At 42.1% G+C, this 27,188-nt stretch overlaps 2 protein-coding genes across 2 annotated transcripts in view; one reads left to right on the forward strand and one right to left on the reverse strand.

Moving 5' to 3' along the window:
* Positions 1-4,651, forward strand: part of MASP1 (MBL associated serine protease 1) — a 160,795-nt gene extending 156,144 nt beyond the window's left edge. The window contains exons 15-16 of the mRNA XM_040349594.1: positions 366-465; positions 4,437-4,651. Coding sequence (XP_040205528.1) covers positions 366-465; positions 4,437-4,627 — 291 coding nt within the window. The 3' untranslated portion in view covers positions 4,628-4,651. The remainder of the gene's footprint in view (positions 1-365; positions 466-4,436) is intronic.
* Positions 4,652-8,564: 3,913 nt separating this feature from the next.
* LOC120935355 (receptor-transporting protein 2-like) lies at positions 8,565-25,291 on the reverse strand. The gene is made up of 3 exons (XM_040347477.1): positions 25,143-25,291; positions 15,227-15,412; positions 8,565-8,962 (listed from the first exon to the last, which is right to left on the reverse strand). The coding sequence occupies exons 2-3, from the start codon at positions 15,406-15,408 to the stop codon at positions 8,614-8,616; spliced, it is 531 nt and encodes a 176-aa protein (XP_040203411.1). The 5' UTR covers positions 15,409-15,412; positions 25,143-25,291; the 3' UTR covers positions 8,565-8,613.
* Between the last annotated feature and the right edge of the window lie 1,897 nt (positions 25,292-27,188).

Consider the following 27,188-nt stretch of genomic DNA (forward strand, 5'->3'; position numbering starts at 1 on the left):
GACTCATGTCCTGCTTTTCCTTTATTCAAGTTCACTTATCATATTTAGCTATCAGAAGGGAAAATTTCCTAAAGGGGATGTTGATTCTGTTTACAGAAATGTTATTCCAAAAACTAAATCACAGAATCTCATTTTAGAAACTGTATGTACTGCATATTTAAATAATTTATTGCTAGCATAGCTAGAGAACTGACAATGGTGTGCTCTCCTGCTTAGTGTGGTCAGTTTTGAATAGGAAAGCAGAGGGACTGGCAGGAACACCAGGGATTTCACACAAAGGAAGCAATACAAAGAGAGCGGGATACTTTCTCATTTTCTCAAATGTTGGGGTAACAAATGCTTTAAATGTCCTTTTGTTATTTTAGATTGAAATTCCTGTGGTAGCCCATGAAATGTGCAAGGCTGGGTATTTAAAGATGGGCAGGGTGCTAACTGACGATATGCTTTGTGCAGGACTGAAAGAAGGTATGCATTATTAATAATTTATTGATATATACCTACATTGTATATATATATTTGTATATGGTGAAACCATCAGGTAGAGTTCTTCCTAGTTTGGGACAGAGAGACAAAGAATTAGATCCTCTGTTAGGTTTTTATTGCTGTTGATGTCATTAGTGGGGAGATAAAGTGAGAAAAAACCTTGCCTAAAGTGAGGGAAAATCCCAGCTTTTGTCAATGGATTTTCCCTTTACCCTTCCACCCATGTCTGATGTGGAGTAGATACCTTACTTTGACTTAGGCCCCTTTCAGACTGGGGCGGGAGCCAAGGTGGCGGTATAACGCCGCTAAAAATAGCGGCGCTATACCGCCGGGATTGCCGCGGGAATCAGCCGCTAGCGGTGCGGTATTAACCCCCGCTAGCGGCCGATAAAGGGTTAATACCGCCTGCAATGCACCTCAATGCGGGCGGTATTGCCGCGGTTTCCCATTGTTTTCAATGGGAAGGAGCGGTGAAAGAGCGGTATACACACCGCTCCTCTCACCGCTCCAAAGATGCTGCTGACAGGAGATTTTTTTGTCTCCCGCCAGCGCATCGCCTCAGTGTGAAAGCCCTCCGGCTTTTACATTGAGTCTGCAGTGAAGGAGTTTTTCAGACGGGATAGCAGCGCTATTTTTAGCGCTGTACCGCCTGAAAAACTCCTCAATGTAAAAGGGGTCTAAGTAAAAGTGGAAGCAATTTAAGAGCACATCAACTACAAATACAACACCAGTGTGAGACTATACGTACTTCATTAGTCCAGCATATATCTCCATAGTTGTCTAATTAAATTGGAAAGTCTCCTCACCTTACAGGCAGACAAGTGGGACTTCTAAAATAATGTGTTTTTTATTATGTTTATTGCATTTTTAAACACTATTGTAAATGTAAATTGTTCAAACTTAGCAATGTGTCATTATAACTAATTAGAAAAAGACATCTCATTCTACTGATAAAAGAAATTATTATATTTTTAACAACAACGTGTGCAGACATTGCTGGTGCTAAAAATATGGTACATTTGTATTTAATGACTGGCAACTCTGTTACACCAATTATGCCATTAGGAAAAAACATAATTTATAAAGTAATATTTATTTTTCTTTAATTGATGTGTTAAATAATACCATACCACTGTGCACTTTTTAAGGGCCAGTTGCCACCATAACGCAGTGCGAGAAACCTGTGTTCTGCGCTTCAATGCGTAAAAATGCACTGCAGTTGCTATCTTGCATTAATGACACCCCAAACTCAGGTGGTCAATGCAATACATTTGGATGCATGTTAGATAAGTACCATGCGATGTGGTTACTGTGAGTTTCCAAAAGTAGTGCATATACTAATTTTGGTGCTGTACTATTTCAACCAGGTCCATCTTTAAGGCATGACAAATGGAGCAGCTGCCCAGGGCCCCATCACTGTTGTGGGGTCCAAAGCAGCTGCCTCATACTTGCCAACTATCCCAGTTTAAATTCCCTTGTCCCTTGAAGTCTTGTGCTGTGTCCTGATATCTCAGTGTGAAGTGCTGTTACTAATGCTGCCCAGCTCTGCGCTATAGCTACCGGCTGTATCATGGGAGCGCGCCCGCAAGCTAACCCCCTTGAGAGAGAGCTTCTAATGAAGGGGGTTAGCTATTGCGGGTAGGAGCTGAGACAACCGCCGAGGGACCACAGGAGACGAGGATCGGAGCCACTCTGTGCAAAACAAACTGCACAGTGGAGGTAGTGTAACATGTTTGTTATTTAAAAAAAAAAAAAAAAAAAAAGCCTTACAACCCCTTTAAGCCTAACATCAGCCTGCTCTTTAAAAGTAAGAAAATTGGAGGTGGAACCCTTTCTTGAAATAACATGATGCCACAGCACCCTGAATTATGTTGCCTGTGAATATGCACATCTCAGTAGAAGCATTAGGCCTTGTACACACGATAGGTTAACCAGAGGACAACGGTCTGAAGGACCGTTGCCTTAGGTTAACCGATGAAGCTGACTGATGGTCAGTCGCGCCTACACACCATAGGTTAAAAAAACGATCGTGTCAGAGCGCGGTGACGTAAAACACAACGACGTGCTGAAAAATATGAAGTTCAATGCTTCCAAGCATGCGTCGACTTGATTCTGAGCATGCATGGATTTTTAACCGATGGTCGTGCCTACTAACGATCGTTTTTTTTCCCATCAGTTAGGAATCCATAGGTTAATTTTAAAGCAAGTTGGCTTTTTTTTAACCTAAGGTTAAATAACCTATGGGGCCCACACACGATCGGTTTGGACCGATGAAAACGGTCCATCAGACCGTTGTCCTCTGGTTAACCTATTGTGTGTACGAGGCCTTAGAGTCTCATTAACAATTAATAGCACTGCTGTGTATCTGCTAAAGTGCAGCATGTTTCTGTGGTGTCGGGAAAGCGATTTTGCATGCGCTCCCGACACACACAAATGTGAACGCAGGCTAAATGTCTCAGTTACATTGGTGGTCAGTGTAAATCTTCTCATTACATTGGGGCTTGGTGTACAATCATTTCATTTACACTAGTGGCTAGTGTGAAGGTACCCCTTACATTGGTGGTCAGTGTATATCCCTCCTTACATTGGTGGTTACTGTGAATGCTCCTATTACATTAGTGGTCAGTGTAAATCCCCATTACATGGGTGGCCAGTGTAGAAACTCCTCTTTATATTGGTAATCGATAGATAAATCCAAACTTGCATTTGTGGTCAGTTTCGAATCCTCCCTTATAGGAGGTAGGGGCAGACAGTTTTGGAAGTTCAGAAAGAATCAATGAAGTACGAGAGCGCTCACCAGCGCCCTCAGAGTTCATAGAGAACCACAAGCCATCTGCCACAATGGAAGAGGGTACTTGTAGTTCATTCATTCACAGATCACTGTGAAAAAATAATGCAGTTGTGTGGGCTGAGCACCAAAGAGATCAGCCCACACAACTGAAAAGTGACAGCTGGTGCAATGGCTACATTTCCTTAGGATTGTTGGCCTTTTTGTCAGTATAAGCCTAGGGTTGGTAACACAGAGCAGTTAGGCTCTGTTTACACCTAGGCATTTTTGGACATTTTTCTGCTGTAAGCCTCAGCTCTAAAAAGGCCCAACAAGACAAATCCCATTAATTTCAATAGTCCCTGTTCACATCTGAGCGTTTGGTCATCTGAAGCAAAACGCCTAATAAAGTACAGGAGCTTTTTTTTTGGCAGATTACAGGCATTTTCTTCTTTTTACATTGGTGACCTTTTGACTTGTACAAAATCGATTTTCTGCCTGAAAACAAAACACCTAGGTGTGAACAGAGCCTTAGGGCCCTTTCAGACGTGCGGACCGTATGTCCGATTTTTCATCCATCCGTTTGCGGATGAAAAAGGGACATATATGGGTCCCTATGTGATTGCGGGTGATAGCGGATAAACATCCGCTGACACCCGTAATCACCAGCCTCCGCAAAGATCCGATTTTGCAGACGGAAGAATGTCTTATTTTTTCTTCCGTCTGCGGATCGGATCGGCTGAACACGGACACACGGTCCGTGTGCATCCGATACCCCCATAGGGGAGAGCGGAGAAAAGACAGGGCGGTCCCTGCACAGTGTGCGGGGACCACCCTGTCAGCCGCCGGCTCAGCGGGGAGAAAGCCGCGGCCTCAATTACCGGCCAGCATGACCCGCCGCGATCGCATGGTGGGGGAGGTGGGGCGCACGGAGACACAGGATGAATTGAAATTCAGCCGGTTCTGCTGAACAGCTACAGCTGGGATTGGTGCTGCAGCCATCTAGGTGAGTATAATTGTTTGTTTTTTTATTTCCATATATAAGTATTTTAAATCATATACATTTATGTTTATTTTAAATTTTGATAAATTGGTTGTTGCATGTTACTACACTTTTGCACACAGATTTTTTGGTCTTGTTACAAGGTAAATGCACACACTGAACCAACAGTCTCATTTTTTGCAGGAGGGAAGGATGCCTGCTCCGGTGACTCCGGTGGTCCAATGGTTACCTTCAGTCAACACAAAAATTACTGGTATCTGGCAGGAACAGTGTCCTGGGGAGTTGGCTGTGGGGATAGTGATAGATATGGTGTATATTCAAATGTCTATAAAAATGTAGACTGGATAAAGTCAACAAGTGGAGTGACATATTAATAAAGTGAGTTATGTTACAAAGTAGATTTGATGTGTATTTATTGTTTTATTTGAGGCACTTATATAGTGCCGACAATGTATGCAATGATTTACATACAAATTGTACATTTGCATCAGTCCCTGCACTCAAAGAGCTTACAATCTAAGGCTGACCATACATTATACTGTTTTCTTGTAAAATTTCACTTTAAATAGACCAAAGCCATATAATATGAGGTCAAACCTAAACACTTTCAATTTGTATACAATCAGGTGGGCCATTGCAGTACATTGTTGAAGGTAAATCGATAGGTAATTGAATAAGAAAATTGTATGGCTAGCGTAAGGTCCCTCACACTCACATTCATACATACACATACTAGGGTCAATTTAGACAGGAGCCACTTAACCTACCGGCATGTCTTTGGAGTGTGGGAGAAAACTGGAGTACCTGGAGGAAAAACACACAGGCACAGGGAAAATATGCAAACTCCAGGCAGGTAGTGTCGTGGTTGAGATTCAAAATGACGACTCTAATGCTACCAGGCTGGTGCTAACTGCGCACCATTAGGTAGATTCAGGTAGGGGTGCGCAAATCTAGGTTGGCGTAGCCTAGCGTGTTTACACTACGCCGCCTTAAGTGAGAGAGGCAAGTACATGATTCACAAAGTACTTGCCTCCTTACTTAGGGCGGCATAGTGTAAATGCGGCGGGCGTAAGGGTGCCTAATTCAAATGGGTTGGGGGGGCGTGTTTAATGGTAATGAGGCTTGACCTCACGTTTTTTAAGTTTTTTTGTCACTGCGCATGCGCCGGGCGACTACATTTCCCAGTGTGCATTGCGGTTACGTACGCCGCACAGGCCTATTGATTTAGACGTGGACGTAAACGACGTAAATCCCGATTCGCGGACGACTTACGCAAACGACGTTAAAATTTCGAATCTCGCGGCGGGAACGGCGGCCATACTTTAACATTGTTATTCCACCTAATAGGTGGAATAACTATAGGCCTCCTAAGGCCTTACAGAAACGGCGTAAATCGACTGCGGCGACCGGGCGTACGTTCGTGAATCGGCGTACAAACTAATTTACATATTCTACGCCGACCGCAATGGAAGCGCCATCTAGCGGCCATCCAAAATATTGCAATCTAAGATAGGACGGCGCAAGCCGTCGTATCTTAGATATGTTTAAGCGTATCTCTGTTTGAGCATACGCTTAAACATACGTCGGCGTAGATTCTGAGTTAGGCCGGCTTATCTACTGATAAGCCGGCCTAACTCTACCTGAATCTACCTACATGTGTAGATAGATCATGAGTTTTATGACAACAGACACATTTGTTTCCTTTCAAATCAAGACTTTAAAAATATTTTGTTCTTGGTCACCTTGCAAATCGGGTACCTTGGAGCACGCGTACCTCCATGTTGCTCAGTGATGAGGTCTCAAACAAAGTTTTCCCTTTAAGCTTGAAGCCTAACTCTGGGTTAGATATTATATGATCAAAAGATCCCACAGGCAGTGTTAAAAAAAGCAACTCAGGAGGAAATGTTCATCTTCAACCTGGATCTCTTCTTCACCAAAATATACTGTTACTACACCCAGAAAAATTTGCACATACAGGCAGTCCCTGGGTTACAAACAAGATAGATACTGTAGGTGTGTTCCTAAAGTGAATTTGTATGTAAGTTGGAACAGGTAACGCCAGCCAGAAAACATCATTTTTAAGCTTTTTTGTATAGCATAGGAAAGGGTTAACACCCCTGTAAGATTTGTTTTGTCACTGGTCCCCAAAAAGTGTAATTTGGGGTCAGATTTGTTCCGCTGTAATGTCGCAGATCACCGCCGTTACCAGTAAAAACAATAAAAATAAATAAAAGTCCCTAAAATTATCCCGTAGTTTGTAGACGCAATAACTTGTGCACAAACCAAATATATGCCTATTGCAAAAAATGTTACCACAAATATATAGAAGAATATGTCGGCCTAAACTGATGAATAAATTTGTTTTTTTATATATATATTTTTTTGATATGTATGTTTTTTGTGCAAAAAATTTAAACCGCAGAGGTGATCAAATACAACCAAAAGAAAGCAAGATTTGTTGGTAAAAAAGGACGTCAATTTTGTTTGGGTACAGCATAGCACGACTGCGCAATTGTCAGTTAAAGCTACGTAGTGCCATATCGCAAAAAATGGCCTGGTCATTAAGAAGGCATATCCCTCCGTGGCTGAAGTGGTTAAGAGCCCTTTCACATTGAGCCGCGGGCCACGTTAGCGGTAAAGCACCGCTAGTTTAAGTGGCGATTTACAGTAGTTTTAGCTGCACTATTCACCTGCTAGCGGGGAATTTTTCACACTCGCTAGCGGCCAAAGAAAGGGTTAAATGCGCCCGTGTAGTAGCGCTTTGCAGGCGCTACGGCAGCGGTGCCCATTCATTTCAATCCTCCACCACCCCAAAGATTCTGCTTGCAGGACTTTTTTTAATGTCCTGCCAGCACAGTGCCCCAATGTGAAGGCACTCGGGCTTTCACATTGGGGCGGCAGGGGAGGCATTTTTCAGGCACTTTACAGGCACTATTTTTAGTCCTTTAGCGCCTGAAAAACACTCTAAACAAGCTGAAGTTAGAAGCTGGCTGGCAGTGGCTACCATAGACAGCTGCACCAGATTTTGCATTCTCCAGTTTTAGTAAATCAACCCCATTGCATGCGGAAGATTGGTATTTTGCCCCCCACAACATCTTCGACCTGCAATCATTTCATTGTCTAATTTATTAGAGAACCATTCTAACAATTGAACAAATTAGCAAATAATGTCCTGGTATCTGCATGTATTATGTAGCCACATGATGTGCATCTTGCCTATTTGTGTTAAAGTGGAGTAGGAGGATGGAGTAGGTAAGGAATAAAGGTAAAGAACCCTTTAAGGTTTTTATTGCTGTCTGCCCCTCATAGGGTAGATTAATACTATCTGCTGTGCTGGTACTGGTGATTAGTATTACAGTAGAAAAAGGGATAGGAAATCCAATCATTTTAATTTATTATAGGAACAGGAGGTCAGAGGAAATCTTCCAATGGGAAGCAATGTTCTAGTGACAGCTGTTTCCTCACTTTAGAGAGATCTTTTCTTACTTTCTGCTGCATCCCTGGGACAGGAAATGAAAGGAGATTATGCTGATGGGACACTAGACTAGACTGACAGGCATTTCAACAATTATCTACTTAATCCAAATTAAAGTGGATGTAAACCCGATTCATGAAATTTGAGCTGGGCACATATATCTGCCGTATATTGTTATCTCTTTTCAGTGAGCTAAGTCTTATAGCTCTTCTGAATGGTTCCTCTGTTATTAGCCTGAGAACTCCTGACATATTTTTTTACTTTTTACACAAAAGCAGCCTGAATCTTTTGTCAAAGGAGGTTGCTAAAATAGAGTAGCAGAGAGCAGCTCCTTTTACAAAAAAGCTCTGAAAGTCTCTGCCTATGATGAGAGGGGGTGTGTGCCTTTCCTCCAATCAGCCATTTTAGCTATCTTGGCTGTATGCCCAGACATCACACTCTGTGTTAACCAGGAAGAGAAAATCTCCTAACTAAATCTGAACGTTCTAAACAGTATATAAATGTGAACACAGCATATATATATATATATATATATATATATATATATATATATATATATAACCTATGTAGGGAGACTTGGTTAATCTCTGTGTATCATATGAGGCTGTTCACTTCACTGGGTGTATGGGGGGTTTACATCCACCTTAAGATAAAATATTTTGGCTTTAAAAAACTTTAAGGAGCAGATATGCCTAATACCATGGTCACTGTGCGTATAACGTATGGGGCTAGAAATAAAATCACAATGGTTTTATAGGTAGGCAAATACCTGTAGCCTCAGTTTTAAAATGTTCTGATCAGTGAATTAGAGTAAAGAAGAATCATAATGAGACAAGCATTGGTAACGTTGTATTCAAAGCACAGAGAAGTACACGGAAATGAAGACTAGGCAACATCAAGTTCTTTATTACACACTCCTTCAGCACAGGCTTGGCAAAGGTCTTTCTCATGAGGTTTGGTCCTCAGTACACGTCGGTCTCTTCCTTGCCCATCAGTTTCAATGTCTTCTCTATAGCAGTTTTTTCTGATTTTTAAAATTACTTTTTCCAGAATGGTTTCCACCTTTTCCTCATTAAATGTAGGTTTTATATAGAAGTTATTGTTACACTCTCGGCACAATTGTTCAAATGGCCGTAGCAAAACTGTGCCTCTTTTGGCTCTACCAAGGCAGTAGTGAAAGATAAGTGTAACTCGACCAGAGTTCCAAAAATGTTGGCATCGGAAACAGGTAAAACTAAAAAAACAGAATAGATCAAGTAAAACCAGAGATTTTTTTTTTATCACTGTGATTATAGGAAAAATCATGCAGTTGAAACCCAGTAGCATTAAGATTTCACAGCATTTAAAGCGTATGTTAACCCCCCCTAAAAAAATGGATCCTGTTCCTTTAAAGCATGTTATATGACACAGTGCTTGTGCCGTGTCATTTGGACCCCTGTAACACCTAAAAAAACTTGTCTGATCATGCCAGTTTCTACCTTCCCCTTTGTAAACTGACCACGGTGTGTCACGGCTGCTGAGCCCTGACACCGTAGTTAGTTTACATGCCTACGTCATCCGCAGCCTGCTATCTCTCCTCTCTGCTTTTTGTGTCCTCCTCCCCCCTCCCTCCCTGATTGATGGCTCCTGTGTCAGGTCCCGCCCCCCTCCTGCTGCAATAACATGTCTTACTTTATATAATCTGCTGGGTCTTCTAAGAATTTGTCCTCCTGTGTGTGTGTGTGTGTGTGTGTGCGTGTGTTAAATAAAAAGAAAGCTGTGTATATACCTTATTTGTGAGTGCTGATCAGCGGTCACGTGACGCGCCGACTCTCTCTTCCTCTCCTTCTCCCCTCCTCCTCCCCTTCAGGCTGATGTCACCAGGGGAATCTCAGCCCCTGCCACTGCATCTGTCAGACGGGGAGAGGAAAGATGGGGTGCGTCACGTGACTGCTGATCAGAGCTCACAAATAAGGTATATACAGACTTTTTTTCATACCCTTAGGAGACCGAGCAGATTATATAAAGTAAGACATGTGGGTTAACAAACCCTTTAACACAAAATTACATTGTTTCTTTGTCACTGAATGTTTTACTGCAGATATGTGCAAAGATCTGGTTTTATGTTTTCACTTTAAATAATAGCCATGGCCGTAAGCCAGCTTTACCTTTAACCAACTTCCTTAATTGCAGCTTCTATTTGTCAAACACAGTTTGGCATCTGTAGACTTTGAGCATTTGTATTTATAAACTACAGAATACATGTAATTGATTACTGAATGAGCACACATTGTAAAATAATTTTAACAATTTGTCAGTGCATATTGCTCGCGTGACTAACATTATTATGCTTCTCAGAAGTCTGAATAAGTGTAAAAAATAATAATATTTAGCGCATCAATATATCTATAATACAAGCAGCAGTCTGGAGCTTCTTCTCTGACAACAGGGTGCATTGGACCCCTTTCACACTGGGAGTTTTTCAGGCGCTTTAGCGTTAAAAAAGCCCTGTAAAGCGCCTGAAAGAAGCTGCATCTGCAATCCCAATGTGAAAGCCCGAGTGCTTTCACACTAAGGCGCTGCACTGGCAGGGCGTCTAAAAAAAAGTCCTGCAAGCAGCTTCTTTGCAGCGCTTTAGGAGCGTTGAATACACCGCTCCTAAAGCCCCCTTCCCATTGAGGGAGCTTTTTTTAACGCCAAAGCGCCTGATAAACGCCCCAGTGTGAAAGGGGTCTTCAGCTGATCATATGTAAACAGACTTGCTGGTTATCAGCAGCCATTTCCTCCCATGCTGTGTCTGTGTGAGAAAAGGAGAGGCAACAATGTCGAACAACGCAAAATATACATTGGGTAGTTAGTGGTCGATGGTCTAAATAAGAATACGGCACCTCATCCCTTAATTGAGCAAAATATATATTATTGTCAGTGCCCTGATCATCAGTGCAGCCTATCAGTGCTCATCAATGCCACCAATTAGTACCCATCAATGCCCATCAATTCTGCCTATCAGTGCCACTTATCATTGTTTATCAATGCTGCCTATCAGTGCCTCAATACCGCCTATCAGTGTCCATCGGTGTCACCTCAATGGTGTCTATCAGTGCCACCTATCAGTGCTTAATGCCCATCAGTGCTACCTATCAGTGCTCACCAATGCTGCTTATTAGTGCTCATTAATGCCTCCTATCAGTGCCCACCAGTGCAGCCTGAGTGCTGCCTATCAGTGCTCATCAATGCCGTCTATCAGTGCCACGTATCATTGCTCATTATTAATGCCACCTACCAGTCCACCTCATCCATGCCGCCTACCAGTGCAGATCATCAGTACTGCCTATCAGTGTTCATCAATGTCACCTATCATTGCTCATTATTAATGCCGCCTACCAGTCCAGCTTATCAGTGCTGCCTATTAGTGTCGCCTATCAGTACTCATCAATGCCGTCTATTAGTGCCCATCAGTACAGCCTAAAAGTGCTGCCTATCATTGCTCATCAATGCCACCTACCAGTGCAGCTTATCGGTGCTGCCTATCAGTGCCCCCCATCAGTGCTCATTAAAGCTGCCTATCAGTGCCTCCTCATTAGTGGCTATCAGTGCTCAGTGCCCATCAGTGCCGTCTATCAGTGCTCATCAATGCCGTCTATAATTGGTCATCAATGCCGTCTACCAGTGCAGCTTATCAGTGCTGCCTATCAGTGCCGCTTATCAGTGCTCATCAATGCTGCCTATCAGTGCCTCTTCATCAGTGGCCATCAATGTTGCCTATCAGTGTTCATCAATTAGTGCCTATTAGTGCCTCCTCATCATTGCAGCCTATCGGTGGCCATCAATGCTGCTTATCTGTGCCCAATGTCCATCAGTGCGGCCTATCAGTGCTCACCAATGCAGCCTATCAGTGCTGCCTATCAGTGCTCATCAATGTCGCCTATAAGTGCCATCTATCATTGCTCATCAATGCCGCCTACCAGTGCAGCTTATCAGTGCTGCCTATCAGTGCATATCAGTGCCGCTTATCAGTGCTCATCAATGCTGCCTATCAGTGCCTCCTCATCAGTGGCCATCAATGTTGCCTATCAGTGTTTATCAATTAGTGCCTATTAGTGCCTCCTCATCATTACAGCCTATCGGTGGCCATCAATGCTGCTTATCAGTGCCCAATGCCCATCAGTGCGGCCTATCAGTGCTCACCAATGCAGCCTATCAGTGCTGCCTATCAGTGCTCATCAATGTCGCCTATAAGTGCCATCTATCATTGCTCATCAATGCCGCCTACCAGTGCAGCTTATCAGTGCTGCCTATTAGTGGTCATCAATGCTGCCTATCAGTGCCTCCTCATCAGTGGCCATCAATGCTGCTTATCAGTGCTGCCTATCAATGCTTATCAATGCTGCATATCAGTGCCACCTATCATTGCTGCCTATCAGTGCAGCTTATCAGTGCTGTCTATCAGTGCCGCCTATCAATGTTCATCAATGTCACCTATTAGTACCTCCTCATCAGTGCAGCCTATCAGTGGACAGCTTGCGGCTTTAGAGCCGGGTGCCCACTGCGCATGCGCGAGCGGCGCTGCATTTTGTGATTGGCCCAAAAATTTCTAGGATTTGTCCTGTGTCCCAGAAGACTTCGGGAGGGAGAACTTCTGCTTCCGATCGCCTAAGGTGTAAAGCCATAATCATTAGCTGTACCCTGCTGACAAACTTGTGCTGTGTCCAATCATCGCACAGGGAAGCAGGGGGTGCACACATGTACGCTGCCAAACCAGGAAGTACCGTATTTATCGGCGTATACCACGCACTTTTTTGCCCTGAAAATCAGGGCAAAATCGTGGGTGCGCGATATACGCCGATACCCGCTTTCCCGCGCGGAGTTTGAATACTGCGCCGGCATATACTGAGCGCAGTACACTCGTGTATAGTCGGGCAGTCTCGGCTCCTCCCGCGCTCACGTCCTGGACGTACAGGACGTGAGCGCGACAGAAGCCGAGCCTGCCCGAGTGTATTGCGCTCGGTATATGCCGGCGCAGTATGCAAACTCGGCGCGGGAAAGCGGGAAACGAGCGAGGAGGACGCCGCAGAAGGACGCCGGACCTGACGAAGAGGACACCCGAAGCCGCAGACGGACGCCGGACCCGACGAGGCCGCCGATGGACGCCGCGCAAGACACCAAAACTGTAAGTACAAAATCCTTTTTTCCACAGAAATTTCTGGCCAACTTTAGGGGTGCGCACTATACGCGGGAGCGCGCTATACCCCAATAAATACGGTACATTGTGACCTATGGGTACTTTGCAGTGCCTGGCTGTGCCACCTACTCGCAGTATTTCTACTGTGAGTGGGCGTCAAGTAATTTAAGAGAACTTTAAAACAACTCAGGAAAAGAAAACTTTTGAGCTGACGATAATTCTATTTGACACAAAAGATAAGGGACCGAGCCTCGGTTCACACATGTGAACACAGACATCGCATGTGATTCGCACCCGTATTGCTGTGCCAATCACATGCGATGTCTATGCAATGCGAATTTAACCATACAGTTGTATGGCTGAACTCACATTGGATGCGCACAAAAAAGTGCAGGAACCTTTTTTTACCACACTGGAATCGGATCGCATGGGTGTTCACATCCATGCAATCCGACTCCTGTCCAAATTCAAAGTTCATACTGTGATCTGTGAACTGATCTGGGGGTGTCATTAACTTTATATTGACAACCGCAGCAGTTTGCAGAGGGCAGTGTGAACTACCTGTGGGGGAGATGCGATGCGAGATGTGATGCGATGCAATTGTCGGCAATGACACCGTCCCAATCGGTTTCGACGCCGCATCTGCGGCGCTGCACCGATTTCAAAAAGTAGTTCCTGTACTACTTTTTGCGATTTCGGGCAGCGATTTACATAGACATCTTTGCAGAAAATCGGGACTGCCAGCGGGAGTGAAGCCGTGCGAGTTCAGCTGAACTCGCATGGCTTCACTCCCGCAGCCCAGTGTGAACCAGGGCTCTAACATTTTTATGACCAGTATCACCCCTGTGAATCTTTCTTCCTCCCCAGTCTATAGCCCTTTCCTTATTTCACAAACTATCCAAATTTAATTTCCATTGCTGTGTATGTTTGTGTGTTTTTTCCTCTGAGAATGTCTTAACATTCTGCTAAAACTTTATGTATTAGTACTGCTTGACCTTGAAGAAGGGATACATCCTAAACGTTTCACAGACAGTACTCGTGTTGTTATTATAGCACATAGCCAGTTGTTTGTTTGCAATCTCCTATTCAGTCATATATATTAATAAGCAGGGCCGGCGCTAGCGCAAGGCAACATGGGCACTTGCCTGACGGCGCCAGGGAACAGGGCGGAAAATTGACAGTGTCACTGTGTCAGTGTCTCTCTCGTCTCTGTGAGTCCCAGGATTACACACAGCAGGCATCTCCCGCTGTGTGTATTGGAGCTTAGTTTGTTAACTTTGGCCGCGCTGTGAGAAAAGTCGCGCCCTCCTCCTAGATCAGCTCGTGTGATAGGCAGAACAATGCGTCTATCACACAAGCTGATCTAGGAGGAGGGGAGGGACTTTTCTCACAGCGCGGCCAAAGTTTTCACACTAAGCTCCGATACACACAGCAGGAGATGCCTGCTGTGTGTGAAGTGTAGAGGAGGAGGGAGGGAGGGGATCGCTGCAGCCACACTGGCAGTGTGTGTGATAAATTCTCTCTCATGTCATGCTGCCCCGGCGGCCCCTCCTCTCTTCTTGTCCATCCCCATTTGCTTGTGACATCATCTGGGATGGACGAGAAGAGAGGAGAGGCCGCCAGGGCAGCGTGACATGAGAGAGAACTAATCACAGATGCTTCCTGCATACTGGCTGCCAGGTAAACGCTGTGCCCCAATGTGCTCCAATATGCCCCGATGTGTGCCAATATGCCCTGATGTGCGCCAAGTGCCCCATGCCCTGATGTGCCATGTGTCCTGATGTCCCATGCCCTGATGTCCTGTGCCCCAGTCTGCTGTGCCTCAATGTTGTGTGCCCTGATGTGCTGTGCCTTGATGTACTGTGACCTGTGCCCTGATGTGCTGTGCCCTTTACCCTGATGTGGCCTGTTGTGCTGTACCCTGATGTGCTATGCCCTGATGTTCAATGTGCCCTGATGTGCACTGTACCCTGATGTGTTGTGCCCTGTGCGTGTGTGCTCGCCGGGGGGGGGGGGGGGGGGGCGTCAAAATGCACCTTCGCCTGAGTTGGCAAAAATCCCTGCACCGGCCCTGTTAATAAGTACTGTAACCAGCACACTGCATTCTTGGTGATCTTTTTTATTGATCTGAACTTTTCAGACTTCTGTTTGAACTTATTTATTGTCATTTTGCTTTGAAGGTGTGCTGTGTTGCTCCAAAACAACATATTCACTTGTTATACTGTCATGGAAGGCAAGTTATGCCAGATGAAGATGAAGGTGTCCTGGTGGCATGTTGCTTTACCTCATGCATGTACACACAGAATTTAACAGATATGGGGATTTATAGGCTATTACCTGGCATTAGTGGTGGTTTGTGATATCTTCCAGCCATGTTGTCTCTGTTCCTGGGTTAGAGTAGGTTTCAATTTGTAGTTGAACTGCAGAATCCAGGTGTTTCCATACCTTTGCTCTAGCTCTGTCTCTTGCAGATCATCAAATATGTCTATCCAGATGTTTCCAGATGGTTCCCTGGGCATTTCTCTGATAAAAAAAAAAAACACTAGATATGAATGTTATCATATTATATTGTAATTGTTTATCAATATTTTCAAACTTAAAGGGGTGGTTCCCCCGAAATTCATTTTTTTTTTTAAAAATCCTTTCTCCCGCTTAGTACATGTACAATAATGTACTCACCCGTCCCAGGAATCTAGGCGCCAGCATTCTTAATTCATCAGAAAGTAAACTTTATAAAATACAGCAATGGACGTTTCCATCTTAGCTCCTGGCATTCTGAAGTCCTATGCTGGAAATAAATAGACACGCCCAGCCCCACTCAGGAAGTGCCTGCCTCACAGACCATAAAGAAAGGTAAACAAACGTTTTAAAAATTTTTTTTTTGCGAACGGTTTTTAGGCTAACTGTGCCCTTGTGTTTAAGGTTATGTTGTTAGATAGGTGGAACCTCCACTTTAAATATTAGTTGCTAGGATGCTGGCAGCCACCAAGGATGCTGTGCCAACCAGCAACCGGTGGCCATCCGCTGCCCTCCCACATCCTACATGAATGATGTCATTGGTTGCTATGATTCCGGAGGCTCCACAGTCGTTGGTTGGTAGTGGGGTCCTCCTCAAAATCCATACCCTTGCCAGAGCATGAAGCCTGGCTGGCCAGAAGACCATGTCAGGCCACATGTCCTCAACTTTGGGAGGGTACTTTGCTTGGGGGGGTGGGGGGGGGCTGTACAGTGATGTAGATCGATATTAAACATGATGAAAAACACATGCCAGCCCACAGAAACAAAACACACTGACAGCTCTGAGAAGATGTGCTCCCAATGAATTCACCATGAATTACATTTCTTGGCCTGGCAGCTGAATATAAAAATAGTGTGAGGGATTCCAGGTGACGTCATTGACCAAATATGATCACCACCATCAATATGAGGACAGGGTGCTTTGCCGGTCCCACTCCTGGCAAGACATCCTCCATATATTGAGGGCATGAGACCTTGTATAATTTGCGATACTCCCTCCCTTTCCTGACCTGTCAGGGTACATGCTCTAGTATGGGTCTGATATGAATTTTGTGGCCTCATACTGTTTTTATTGTTTTTATTTGAAATAGGGTTCCTCATAAAATCTTTACCAGACCCTCACCAAGAAAGAAACCTCACACAGTTTTTTCTTTGTTTTTCATTTGTTGTGTCTTTTTTTTACAATCCATGCTAGACCCTCCTTTTTATTTCTGCCATTTAAACCTTATTAATAGAGCTGCTCCTTGCTAAACATTTTATTTTATTACTTTATTTTGCATTGGCACATGCTCCAAAGGGCAGTGAATAAGGAAAGTCTTTCACAAATCATTTATAAAGATTGCATCGTGCCAAGAATGCCATACCTACTACTTCCCAGAACAAAACAACTACACACTATGTATTATATGAAGAAGCAACAAATATCATTCACAGGCAATGCCGGCCGCTCTATGCAGGGCACAGGGGCGCTGCCCCCTAATCCATGCTCCCGGCCCTTAATCAACATTCAGGACGCAGGATGTATGGATTTTACTGTTTTTTTTTTAAGCACATGATTAGAGCCTGAGGCTCTAATTGGCTTCACAAAAAGGTGGGCTCGGGGTGCAAAGCATTGCGCCCTGAGCCCACCCAGTTATGTGTCTTCCTGTTTCTCCTCCCGGCCAATCAGGAAGTGGGTCTTACCTATTCACCGAAAAAAAGTGTCAAAAATAAATAAAGACAGAAGGCAAATTTTCAAAATTCCATTATTATAAAAATAAAAAAACAATGCCCCCCCCCCCCATGTAGATCCATCGTTAATCATGCCGCCACCTCCGGACCCCAAAAAAAAGAGAAAAAAATCTCTGCCTGCGAAGAAGACTAACCGTCAACTACAGGCTCCACTGTTTGACAGTTCTTATATGAGTAAGGGCAGGGCCACCTCTTGACATCACCCGGTGGCACCACCCCATGTGACATCACGACTTATGCTTGCTGGGTTGGTGATGTCACAAGGGGGCAGTGCCACCATGTGACATTGCCAGGTGGCCCTGCTCCTTACCTATATAAGAACTGTCAAATGGCAGAGCCTGCAGTGAGCGGTTAGCCTTCGTCACGGGCGGAGCTTTCTTCCTTTTTTCGGGTCCGGCGGTGGCGGCAGCATTGTGATTGACAATGGATAAGGGGGACATTGTTTTTTTTTTTCTTTTAATAAATGAATTCTCAAAAACTGTGTCTGTATTTTTATTTATTTTTTACACTTTTTTGGTGAATGGGTAGGGGTACAATGTACCCTATACTCATTCACATGGGGGTGGGTGCGGTATATGGGGGCCAGATTCCACTAAGCCCCCGGCCCGGAGGCCCCCAAAACCACAGCCCAGGGTTGTGGGGAACGACCCTTGTCCACATCAACAGCCCCCCTGCCCCAAAGTGCCCATTGACAGCTGATGATTCATCTGTTATTAGGGAAGCCATGGCTTGCTTCCTGGCCCGCTCCTTAACAACCAGCTATTCACTGTGCCCTGATTGGGCAAAGCTTTGCCCAGTCAAGGCTTAGGCCTTGTACAGACGAGCGAACATGTCCGATGAAAACGGTCCACGGACCGTTTTCATCGGACATGTCCGCTCGGAGATTTCGGTCTGATGGTTGTACACACCATCAAACCGAAATCCCCGCTGACAGACAGCGCGGTGACGTGGCAGTGACGTTGACGCCGCCACGTCCGCAAACCCGGAAGTTCAATGCTTCCACGCATGCGTCGAATCACTTCAACGCCATGCGCGGCTTCTCGGGCCAGCGGACATGTCCGATGAGTCGTACTGACCATCGGACATGTCCGCCGGACAGGCTTCCAGCGGACAAGTTTCTTAGCATACTAAGAAACTTTTGTCCGCTGGAAACCTGTCCGCTAGGCCGGGAAACTGTCCGGTCGGCCCTACACACGACAGACCAGTTTCAGCGGACATGTTCGGTCGTGTGTACGAGGCCTTAGAATGCACTGTGCAGCTCGTAGTGCATTGTGGGTCGCTCGGCGGGCGAACATTCTGCAAAGTGACCCGCAAATTCAGGTGTGCACCAAGCAAGTGAACAGGCGATGTTCAGGCTGAACTTTTGCCTCGGCACAAACTGTTCACCCATGTCTGCTAGTAAACTGTGAAACCATCCTGGCTGGCTGCTTGGGTGGGAAGAAGACAGATGCAAACTGACTTTTTAGAAGCCACGCTTTACAAATTCCAGACTGGTCCTGGTTACAGTGATATCGTTCTAGATTGGTTGAGCTTTGTAACTGTGCATGCAGTGGCGGCCCTTCCATAGGGACGCACGGGCGCCGCCGCCCCCCCCCCCCTCCCACAGTCACACAAAAAATAAATAAATAAATAAAAGGGGCCCTTTAAGAACTTTTATTCGGCTAAAATGTCATTTTGACATTTTAACCGCAGTTCTGGCGGCCGTCTATAGAGGGCGCTGCAGCACCACCCCCTCTCGCAAATAACACACATTCGTGCATAAATGCACGAATGTATGTTATTGGTTGGTTGCCAGCTGCCTGGTCTATTCATATAACCCATGGGTCTTCAAACTACGGCCCTCCAGGTGTTCAGGAACTACAATTCCCATCATGCCTAGTCATGTCTGTGAATGTCGGAGTTTTGCAATGCCTCATGGGATTTGTAGTTCCGCAACAGCTGGAGGGCCGCAGTTTGAGGATCCCTGATAACCGGACGCAGGACGCAGGTTACCCGAATAGCGGCAGCTGGTTGGCTAAGGGGAACTGCCTATCAAAGCCAGCGGCTCTGATAGGCTTTTCTTCCGGCTCTCGGATGTCTATACTCGGAGCGCAGGCAATCTGCGCTCCTTGCATAAGACAAACGGCCGTTTCAGCCAATCAGGTTACCGGATTCTGGTTATCAGGAACCTGATTGGCTGAAGCTTCACCACAGCGGCAGAAGACATCGAGGGAGGACATGGAATCCTCAGGTAAGTGCTTTTTACAGGGAAAGGGGCACAGTGACATCATGGGGCACAGTGGTGACAAAGGGCACAGAGGTGACAATTGGCACAGTGGCATCATGGGGCACAGTGGTGACAAAGGGCACAGAGGTGACAATTGGCACAGTGGCATCATGGGGCACAGTGGTGAGTGACAATGGGCACAGTGGCATCATGGAGCACAGTGGTGACAAAGGGCACAGAGGTGACAATTGGCACAGTGGCATCATGGGGCACAGTGGTGACAATTGATGGCACAGTTGCTGTTTGATGGCATGGCACAGTGGTGACAATTGATGGCACAGTGACTGCATTTGATGGCATGGCAAGGTGGTGACAATTAGACATGTGCACTGCCAAAAAATTAGTTTTTTTCGTTTATGTTATTTTCTTTTTTTTTCTTTTTTCGTAAATTCGTAAATTCGGGAAATTCGAAAAATTATTTTTTTCCGTTTTTGTTTCATTCGTTTTTTTTATTTTTTCGGAAATTCGTAAATTTTGAAAAAAAAATGAAACGAAAAAAACGAATGAAACGAAAAAAAAAAGAATTTTCCAATTTCGTATTTCTAATTTTTCAGTTTTCGAATTTTCTAATTTTTCAGTTTTCGAATTTTTTAATTTTTTAATTTCGAATTTTCCAATTTTCGAAATTTCGAATTTTTCAATTTTCGAAATTTCGATTTTCGAATTTTTCAATTTTCGAAATTTCGATTTTTGACATTTCGAATTTTTAAATTTTCGATATTTCGAATTTCGAATTTTTCCATTTTCAAATTTCGAATTTTTCAATTTTCGAAATTTCGAAATGTTGTATTTTCGAAATTTCGAATCTCGAATTTTTCAATTTTCGAAATTTCGATTTTCGAATTTTTCAATTTTCGAAATTTCGATTTTTGACATTTCGAATTTTTCAATTTTCGAAATTTCGAATTTTCGAAATTTGAAAAATTCCAAATTTCTGAAAAATTCCAAATTGGAAAAGTGATTGTTAAAATTCGAAAATGGAGAAATTTCGAAATTTAGTATTTTCGAAATGTCATATTTTCGTAATTTCGTATTTCGAATTTTTCAGTTTTCGAAAATTCGAAACTTGAAAGATTCGAAATTGGAAAAACTCGAAAATTGAAAAATTCGAAATTGGAAAAATTCGAAACTTCGAAAATTCAAAAATTCGAAATTGGAAAATTCGAAAATTCAAAAATTCGAAAATTGAAAAATTGAAAAATTCGAAAATTGAAAAATTCGAAAATTCGAAAATTGAAAAATTCGAAGATTGAAAAATTCGAAAATTCGAAAATTGAAAAATTCGAAAATTGAAAAATTGAAAAATTCGAAAATTGAAAAATTCGAAAATTGAAAAATTCGAAAATTCGAAAAATTCGAAAATTGAAAAATTCGAAAATTGACAAATTCGAAAATTGAAAAATTCAAAAATTCGAAAATTCAAAAATTCGAAAATTCAAAAATTCGAAAATTGAAAAATTCGAAAATTCGAAAATTCGAAAATTGAAAAATTCGAAAATTGAAAAATTGAAAAATTTGGGGCACAGTGGTGACAAAGGGCACAGAGGTGACAATTGGCACAGTGGCATCATGGGGCACAGTGGTGACAAAGGGCACAGAGGTGACAATTGGCACAGTGGCATCATGGGGCACAGTGGTGAGTGACAATGGGCACAGTGGCATCATGGAGCACAGTGGTGACAAAGGGCACAGAGGTGACAATTGGCACAGTGGCATCATGGGGCACAGTGGTGACAATTGATGGCACAGTTGCTGTTTGATGGCATGGCACAGTGGTGACAATTGATGGCACAGTGACTGCATTTGATGGCATGGCAAGGTGGTGACAATTAGACATGTGCACTGCCAAAAAATTAGTTTTTTTCGTTTATGTTATTTTCTTTTTTTTTCTTTTTTCGTAAATTCGTAAATTCGGGAAATTCGAAAAATTATTTTTTTCCGTTTTTGTTTCATTCGTTTTTTTTATTTTTTCGGAAATTCGTAAATTTTGAAAAAAAAATGAAACGAAAAAAACGAATGAAACGAAAAAAAAAAGAATTTTCCAATTTCGTATTTCTAATTTTTCAGTTTTCGAATTTTCTAATTTTTCAGTTTTCGAATTTTTTAATTTTTTAATTTCGAATTTTCCAATTTTCGAAATTTCGAATTTTTCAATTTTCGAAATTTCGATTTTCGAATTTTTCAATTTTCGAAATTTCGATTTTTGACATTTCGAATTTTTAAATTTTCGATATTTCGAATTTCGAATTTTTCCATTTTCAAATTTCGAATTTTTCAATTTTCGAAATTTCGAAATGTTGTATTTTCGAAATTTCGAATCTCGAATTTTTCAATTTTCGAAATTTCGATTTTCGAATTTTTCAATTTTCGAAATTTCGATTTTTGACATTTCGAATTTTTCAATTTTCGAAATTTCGAATTTTCGAAATTTGAAAAATTCCAAATTTCTGAAAAATTCCAAATTGGAAAAGTGATTGTTAAAATTCGAAAATGGAGAAATTTCGAAATTTAGTATTTTCGAAATGTCATATTTTCGTAATTTCGTATTTCGAATTTTTCAGTTTTCGAAAATTCGAAACTTGAAAGATTCGAAATTGGAAAAACTCGAAAATTGAAAAATTCGAAATTGGAAAAATTCGAAACTTCGAAAATTCAAAAATTCGAAATTGGAAAATTCGAAAATTCAAAAATTCGAAAATTGAAAAATTGAAAAATTCGAAAATTGAAAAATTCGAAAATTCGAAAATTGAAAAATTCGAAGATTGAAAAATTCGAAAATTCGAAAATTGAAAAATTCGAAAATTGAAAAATTGAAAAATTCGAAAATTGAAAAATTCGAAAATTGAAAAATTCGAAAATTGAAAAATTCGAAAATTGAAAAATTCGAAAATTGAAAAATTCGAAAATTCGAAAAATTCGAAAATTGAAAAATTCGAAAATTGACAAATTCGAAAATTGAAAAATTCAAAAATTCGAAAATTCAAAAATTCGAAAATTCAAAAATTCGAAAATTCGAAAATTCGAAAATTGAAAAATTCGAAAATTGAAAAATTGAAAAATTCGAAAATTGAAAAATTCGAAAATTCGAAAATTCGAAAATTGAAAAATTCGAAAATTGGAAAATTCGAAAAATTCGAAAATTGAAAAATTCGAAAATTGAAAAATTCAAACATTCGAAAATTTAAAAATTCGAAAATTCGAAAATTCGAAAATTGAAAAATTCGAAAATTGAAAAATTCGAAAATTGAAAAATTCGAAAATTCGAAAATTCGAAAATTGAAAAATTCGAAAATTCGAAAATTCGAAAATTGAAAAATTCGAAAACTGAAAAATTCGAAAATTGAAAAATTCGAAAATTGAAAAATTCGAAAATTCGAAAATTGAAAAATTCGAAAATTCGGAATTTCGACAATTCCAAAATCCAAAAAAATTTCGGATTTCCGAATTTCCGAAAATCCGAATTTCCGAAATTCGTAAAAAAACGGAAATACGAAAATTCGTAAATTCGAATTTTCGGAAATACGAAAATTCGTAAATTCGTAAATTCAAAATTTTCGGTAGTCCGAAAATTCGTAAATAAAAAATTCGTAAATACGAAAATTCGTAATTCACGAATTTCCGAATTTTCGTAAAAAAACGAATTAGAAACAGAACGAATTGCACATGTCTAGTGACAATTGATGGCACAGTTGCTGTGTTTGATGGCATGGCACAGTGGTGACAATTGATGGCACAGTGGCTGCATTTGGTGGCATGGCACAGTGGTGACAATTGATGGCACAGTTGCTGTGTTGCATGGCACAGTGGTGACAATTAATGGCACAGTGGCTGCGTTTGATGGCATGGCACAGTGGTGACAATTGATGGCACAGTTGCTGTTTGGCATGGCACAGTGGTGACAATTGATGGCACAGTGACTGCATTTGATGGCATGGCTCAGTGGTGACAGTTGCTGTGTTGCATGGCACAGTGGTGACAATTGATGGCACAGTTGCTGTGTTTGATGGCATGGCACAGTGGCTGCATTTGGTGGCATGGCACAGTGGCTGCGTTTGATGGCACAGTGGCTGCATGTGATGGGCACAGTGAGGCTGCAATTTTTTTTCGTTTGCTCCCCCCCAAAAATGTTGAGCACCAGCCGCCACTATGTGCATGGCTGTGCTTTTACCAGCGGTCGATGTTCTTAACTAGCGCTTGCCCCTGCCCATGAGCAATCACAAATGGGAGCAGGGTGTTTTTTTTAATAAAGTGTCACTAAACCCTGCTTAATACCTTTTACCATCAGCAGTCTTGTGACTTCTATCAGCGTCTGCTTAACGCTTGTTGGAGGATTTTTCACTCTCTCCTGATTGCTCTATGAGGCTGCAGGACACTTGACCCTCTGTCTGGACAGTGCTGATTGGCCCTGTGCTGTTTACACGCACCCTCCCAATAAAAAACCAAAACTCTCTAGTAATACACACCAAACTGAGCATGTGCAGCGTGCCCCCATGGCACTGTTGTATCAGGAGATGGTTTCAGTGGAAGAAGGGGAGGATCAGAGAAGACAGGATCAAACAGCCTTTTTTACACAATGTGGGCAATAACCCCTTAAGTTCTACAGTGAGTAAAACAAGCATGCTTTATTGCATATACAGACTGATGTAACTGTTGTGAGTTTAGTTGACTTAACTGTCCATAATTTAATGTACGGTTGGCCACCTTGGTATCCCCAGTAAATATGAGTTAATAAGTACCACTAAATAATATGTAGTGTGACAGGAAGTCAGGTAAATCTGTGGGTGTTGTCACTGATGGGACATACATTTCTGCCTCGTTTAGACGATACACAGATGGTTATCGGACGTCGACTACAAACGTAGCCAGAGAAAGGCTAAAGGCCTTTGAAAAACTTCAGCTGTTCAGAATGAGGCAATTAAAGGCCTCTATAAGAAGTCCAGAGGGTTACCACTAATTGCGGCATCACTCCTAAGGCTGTGTGAGTAGGAGAGCAGTGCCAGAAGGTTTTCTGTGGAGGTGAGGAGAGGATTGATTTTTTCTGTGTGAAACAAAATCAAAAGACTATTGTTTTGTGCTGTATGACCAGCACTGTCTACCCAGCAGTAGGCTGTGTTAGACTTCATAGATAGGTTCCTGTGTGGAAGGTAGATGCCCAAAGTGGCTAGAGTTTATTTTATGTTTTGATTTTGTTTATGCTGTTTGAATGCTTGCAATTGTTTTCCAGCAAGATGGAAAAATAAACCAGAAAATTTGTTTTCAACCGTCTTCCAGTCTGTATAATTTCAGTGTGTGGTGAACCCATCCAAGGGGTCACACACCCCGCTACCGAGCTAACCCCTCACAGTAGACATTAGCGATATATATATATATATATATATATATATATATATACACACATACATGTATATGGTGCAAACAAATATATAAAAAGTACTCACTAATGTATACAATTTAATGTACATACCCTCTAACTCTTTGCCATGTTTAACAAGATATCCCCATAATAGTAATAACTCACATTTTCAATATTTATTTTGATAAACAAGAACAGCCCTTGGATCTATCATAACTATTCACTGCCCTAGTGCACCTATAACATTGCGCTGAATTTGTAGGAAACAAAATGAATATATAGCAAACTGCTTTGCGATGTCTAACTCATCAATTTAATTAAGATGCTCTATAGTATGAATAAGAATTAAAATGATTTAATAAAGGATAGAATTACAGTGTACATACCAGAATACTGGATACTGGTGTGTGATGGTATCTCTCGCTCTGTGAAGTGCAGAGTATTTAATGTTTGTCATGTAGACAATCCACTCCTAATAAAAGTCAGCAGTCTGAAAAGAGAATAGAAACTGAAACCATTTCAGTCTGCCGCAATTTACCATTAACTCCACAGCTTCAATAGAGCATACTGTAACTGAAGTGGAAGAAATGGCACATCATCAGCTGTATTACTAAGACACCCATGTTATTAAACACTTAGTGGACACTTCACAGTACCATGACAAATGGATGTGCAGATTCCCGAGGCTCCGAATTTTTCCCAAAAAGCTACAAGCAACAAAAGAAACCCCCATCCTTACACTCTAAAATTGACCACTCGACACACACTCCTTTTTGGAGTCGAATGGCCATAGCAGCCATTTGTTTATTACAACAAACATAATACAATACAGAAATTATTCAGCATACAATTTTAATGCATATAATACATCTTGCATAAACCGTTACAACAAAACAAACTGAGATTTTAAACCATCCTGGTCTAGAGATCTTTGAAAGCCAATTATTTTCCTTAAATGGTTGTATCTGTACCCCATTAACCAAAAAAGGCCCCACGCCGTGTATTACGCCAGCTCAGGGACAATTCCAATTTACCTCCTTCAGATACAACCACCTATTGGAAAAAACATTGTTCCCATTTGTCTGGTTAGTAAGGGAAGGGACACCCATACCTCCAGATGGGCCCAACCCCCCTAAACCTCCATTAATTTCTCAACACCGCCTTCAAAGACCCCATAGACCTCCCGCTGCTACGACTTGAGAACGCCAGAAAAACGAAAAATTCCCACCCATACCAATAGCCTAAAAAACCCTGGGAACTGTTAGCACTAAACTGATAGCACTATCTAAATTGTAAGGTATAAATTACTGACCCCTTGGTATGATGTCCTTTCCGGTACCGGGAGAGGGAGCTTTAACCACGTAGTAACGACACAACACGGGTGTAAGTTAAAACTCTCTCTAATTTTACTGTAACTCGTTTCTTCCATTTTATATGGCATACACAACCAAAGGAAATGCATATACATGTCATAACATCATTGGTTAATACACTGTTACTGGGCGGGCGCCCCCCTTTCGGGCGTTGCTGCTAGAATATCATTTGTAACTAAAAGTTACCGTTACTTGCTGTTTTGACTTAAAACTCGTGATTAAGGCTGGTATATTTGTCAACCGCCACAAACTGGTATTTCTAAACATAGATGTCACAAGGCTCACACAGGATATTCAAACTGACTATTACAAGACTTACTCATGTCATTCTGATACTTACACAGTACCATCTCAATCAATGTGTTAACCCTTTAACATCTCTTCAATCCCCTCTTAGAACACAAATAATTTTAAATTATGTGGTTCTCTTTCTCCACCCTTCTTTTATCATGATACATATTCAGATAGATTCTATTTGCAGCTGCTGGGTTGGGTGTTCGGGACATTTTAACAACTATGCACATTATGAGCCTATAACAAGCATATAAGAGTAAAACAAAAAGAATAATCATAAAGATGGCCAGGGCAGCACTTTTTAACCATGTCAGCATTCCTGCTCAAAAACTTAAGTTTGCAAAAAGATCCTCTACCTAGTATGACACCAAAGGGTCCACAGTACTACTTCACATCTATGTGGAGCAAAGATCTTCTTAAGGTGTATTTGGATACATATCTTTTACTCATTCATATCACCCGTCTTGGCATCATACGAATCTGCTAATCTGACAATCTGATAACACTCTATCTCTTCCCCGGGGTGATCTTCCTCAATTCTAATTGTCATTGTAGTACTAATGGTATTTTCACAATAATCCAGTTAAGGCGGCACTCATGCTTTCTATGGCTAACTCATGCAACTCTAATTGCTCCCTAATTGCTTTAGTTTCTATATTTAATTTAGTAACATCATCAGAGTTCTTCTCCATTATTTCATCAATAATTCCCACATATTTATTCAACCTTTTCATTGAGTCTATTCCCCACCCACTCCATGAAGGA

This window comes from Rana temporaria, chromosome 4 (genome assembly GCF_905171775.1).
Source record: "Rana temporaria chromosome 4, aRanTem1.1, whole genome shotgun sequence".
Classification (NCBI taxonomy): domain Eukaryota; kingdom Metazoa; phylum Chordata; class Amphibia; order Anura; family Ranidae; genus Rana; species Rana temporaria.

Bases quoted from the DNA above. Each gene is read 5' to 3' on its own strand.
- LOC120935355 (XM_040347477.1), bottom strand. From the start codon at position 15,408: ATGCCCAGGGAACCATCTGGAAACATCTGGATAGACATATTTGATGAT. The intron at 8,963-15,226 runs GTAATAGCCTAT...CTGTTTTTTTAG, and splicing joins CAAACCACCACTAATGCCAG to TTTTACCTGTTTCCGATGCC.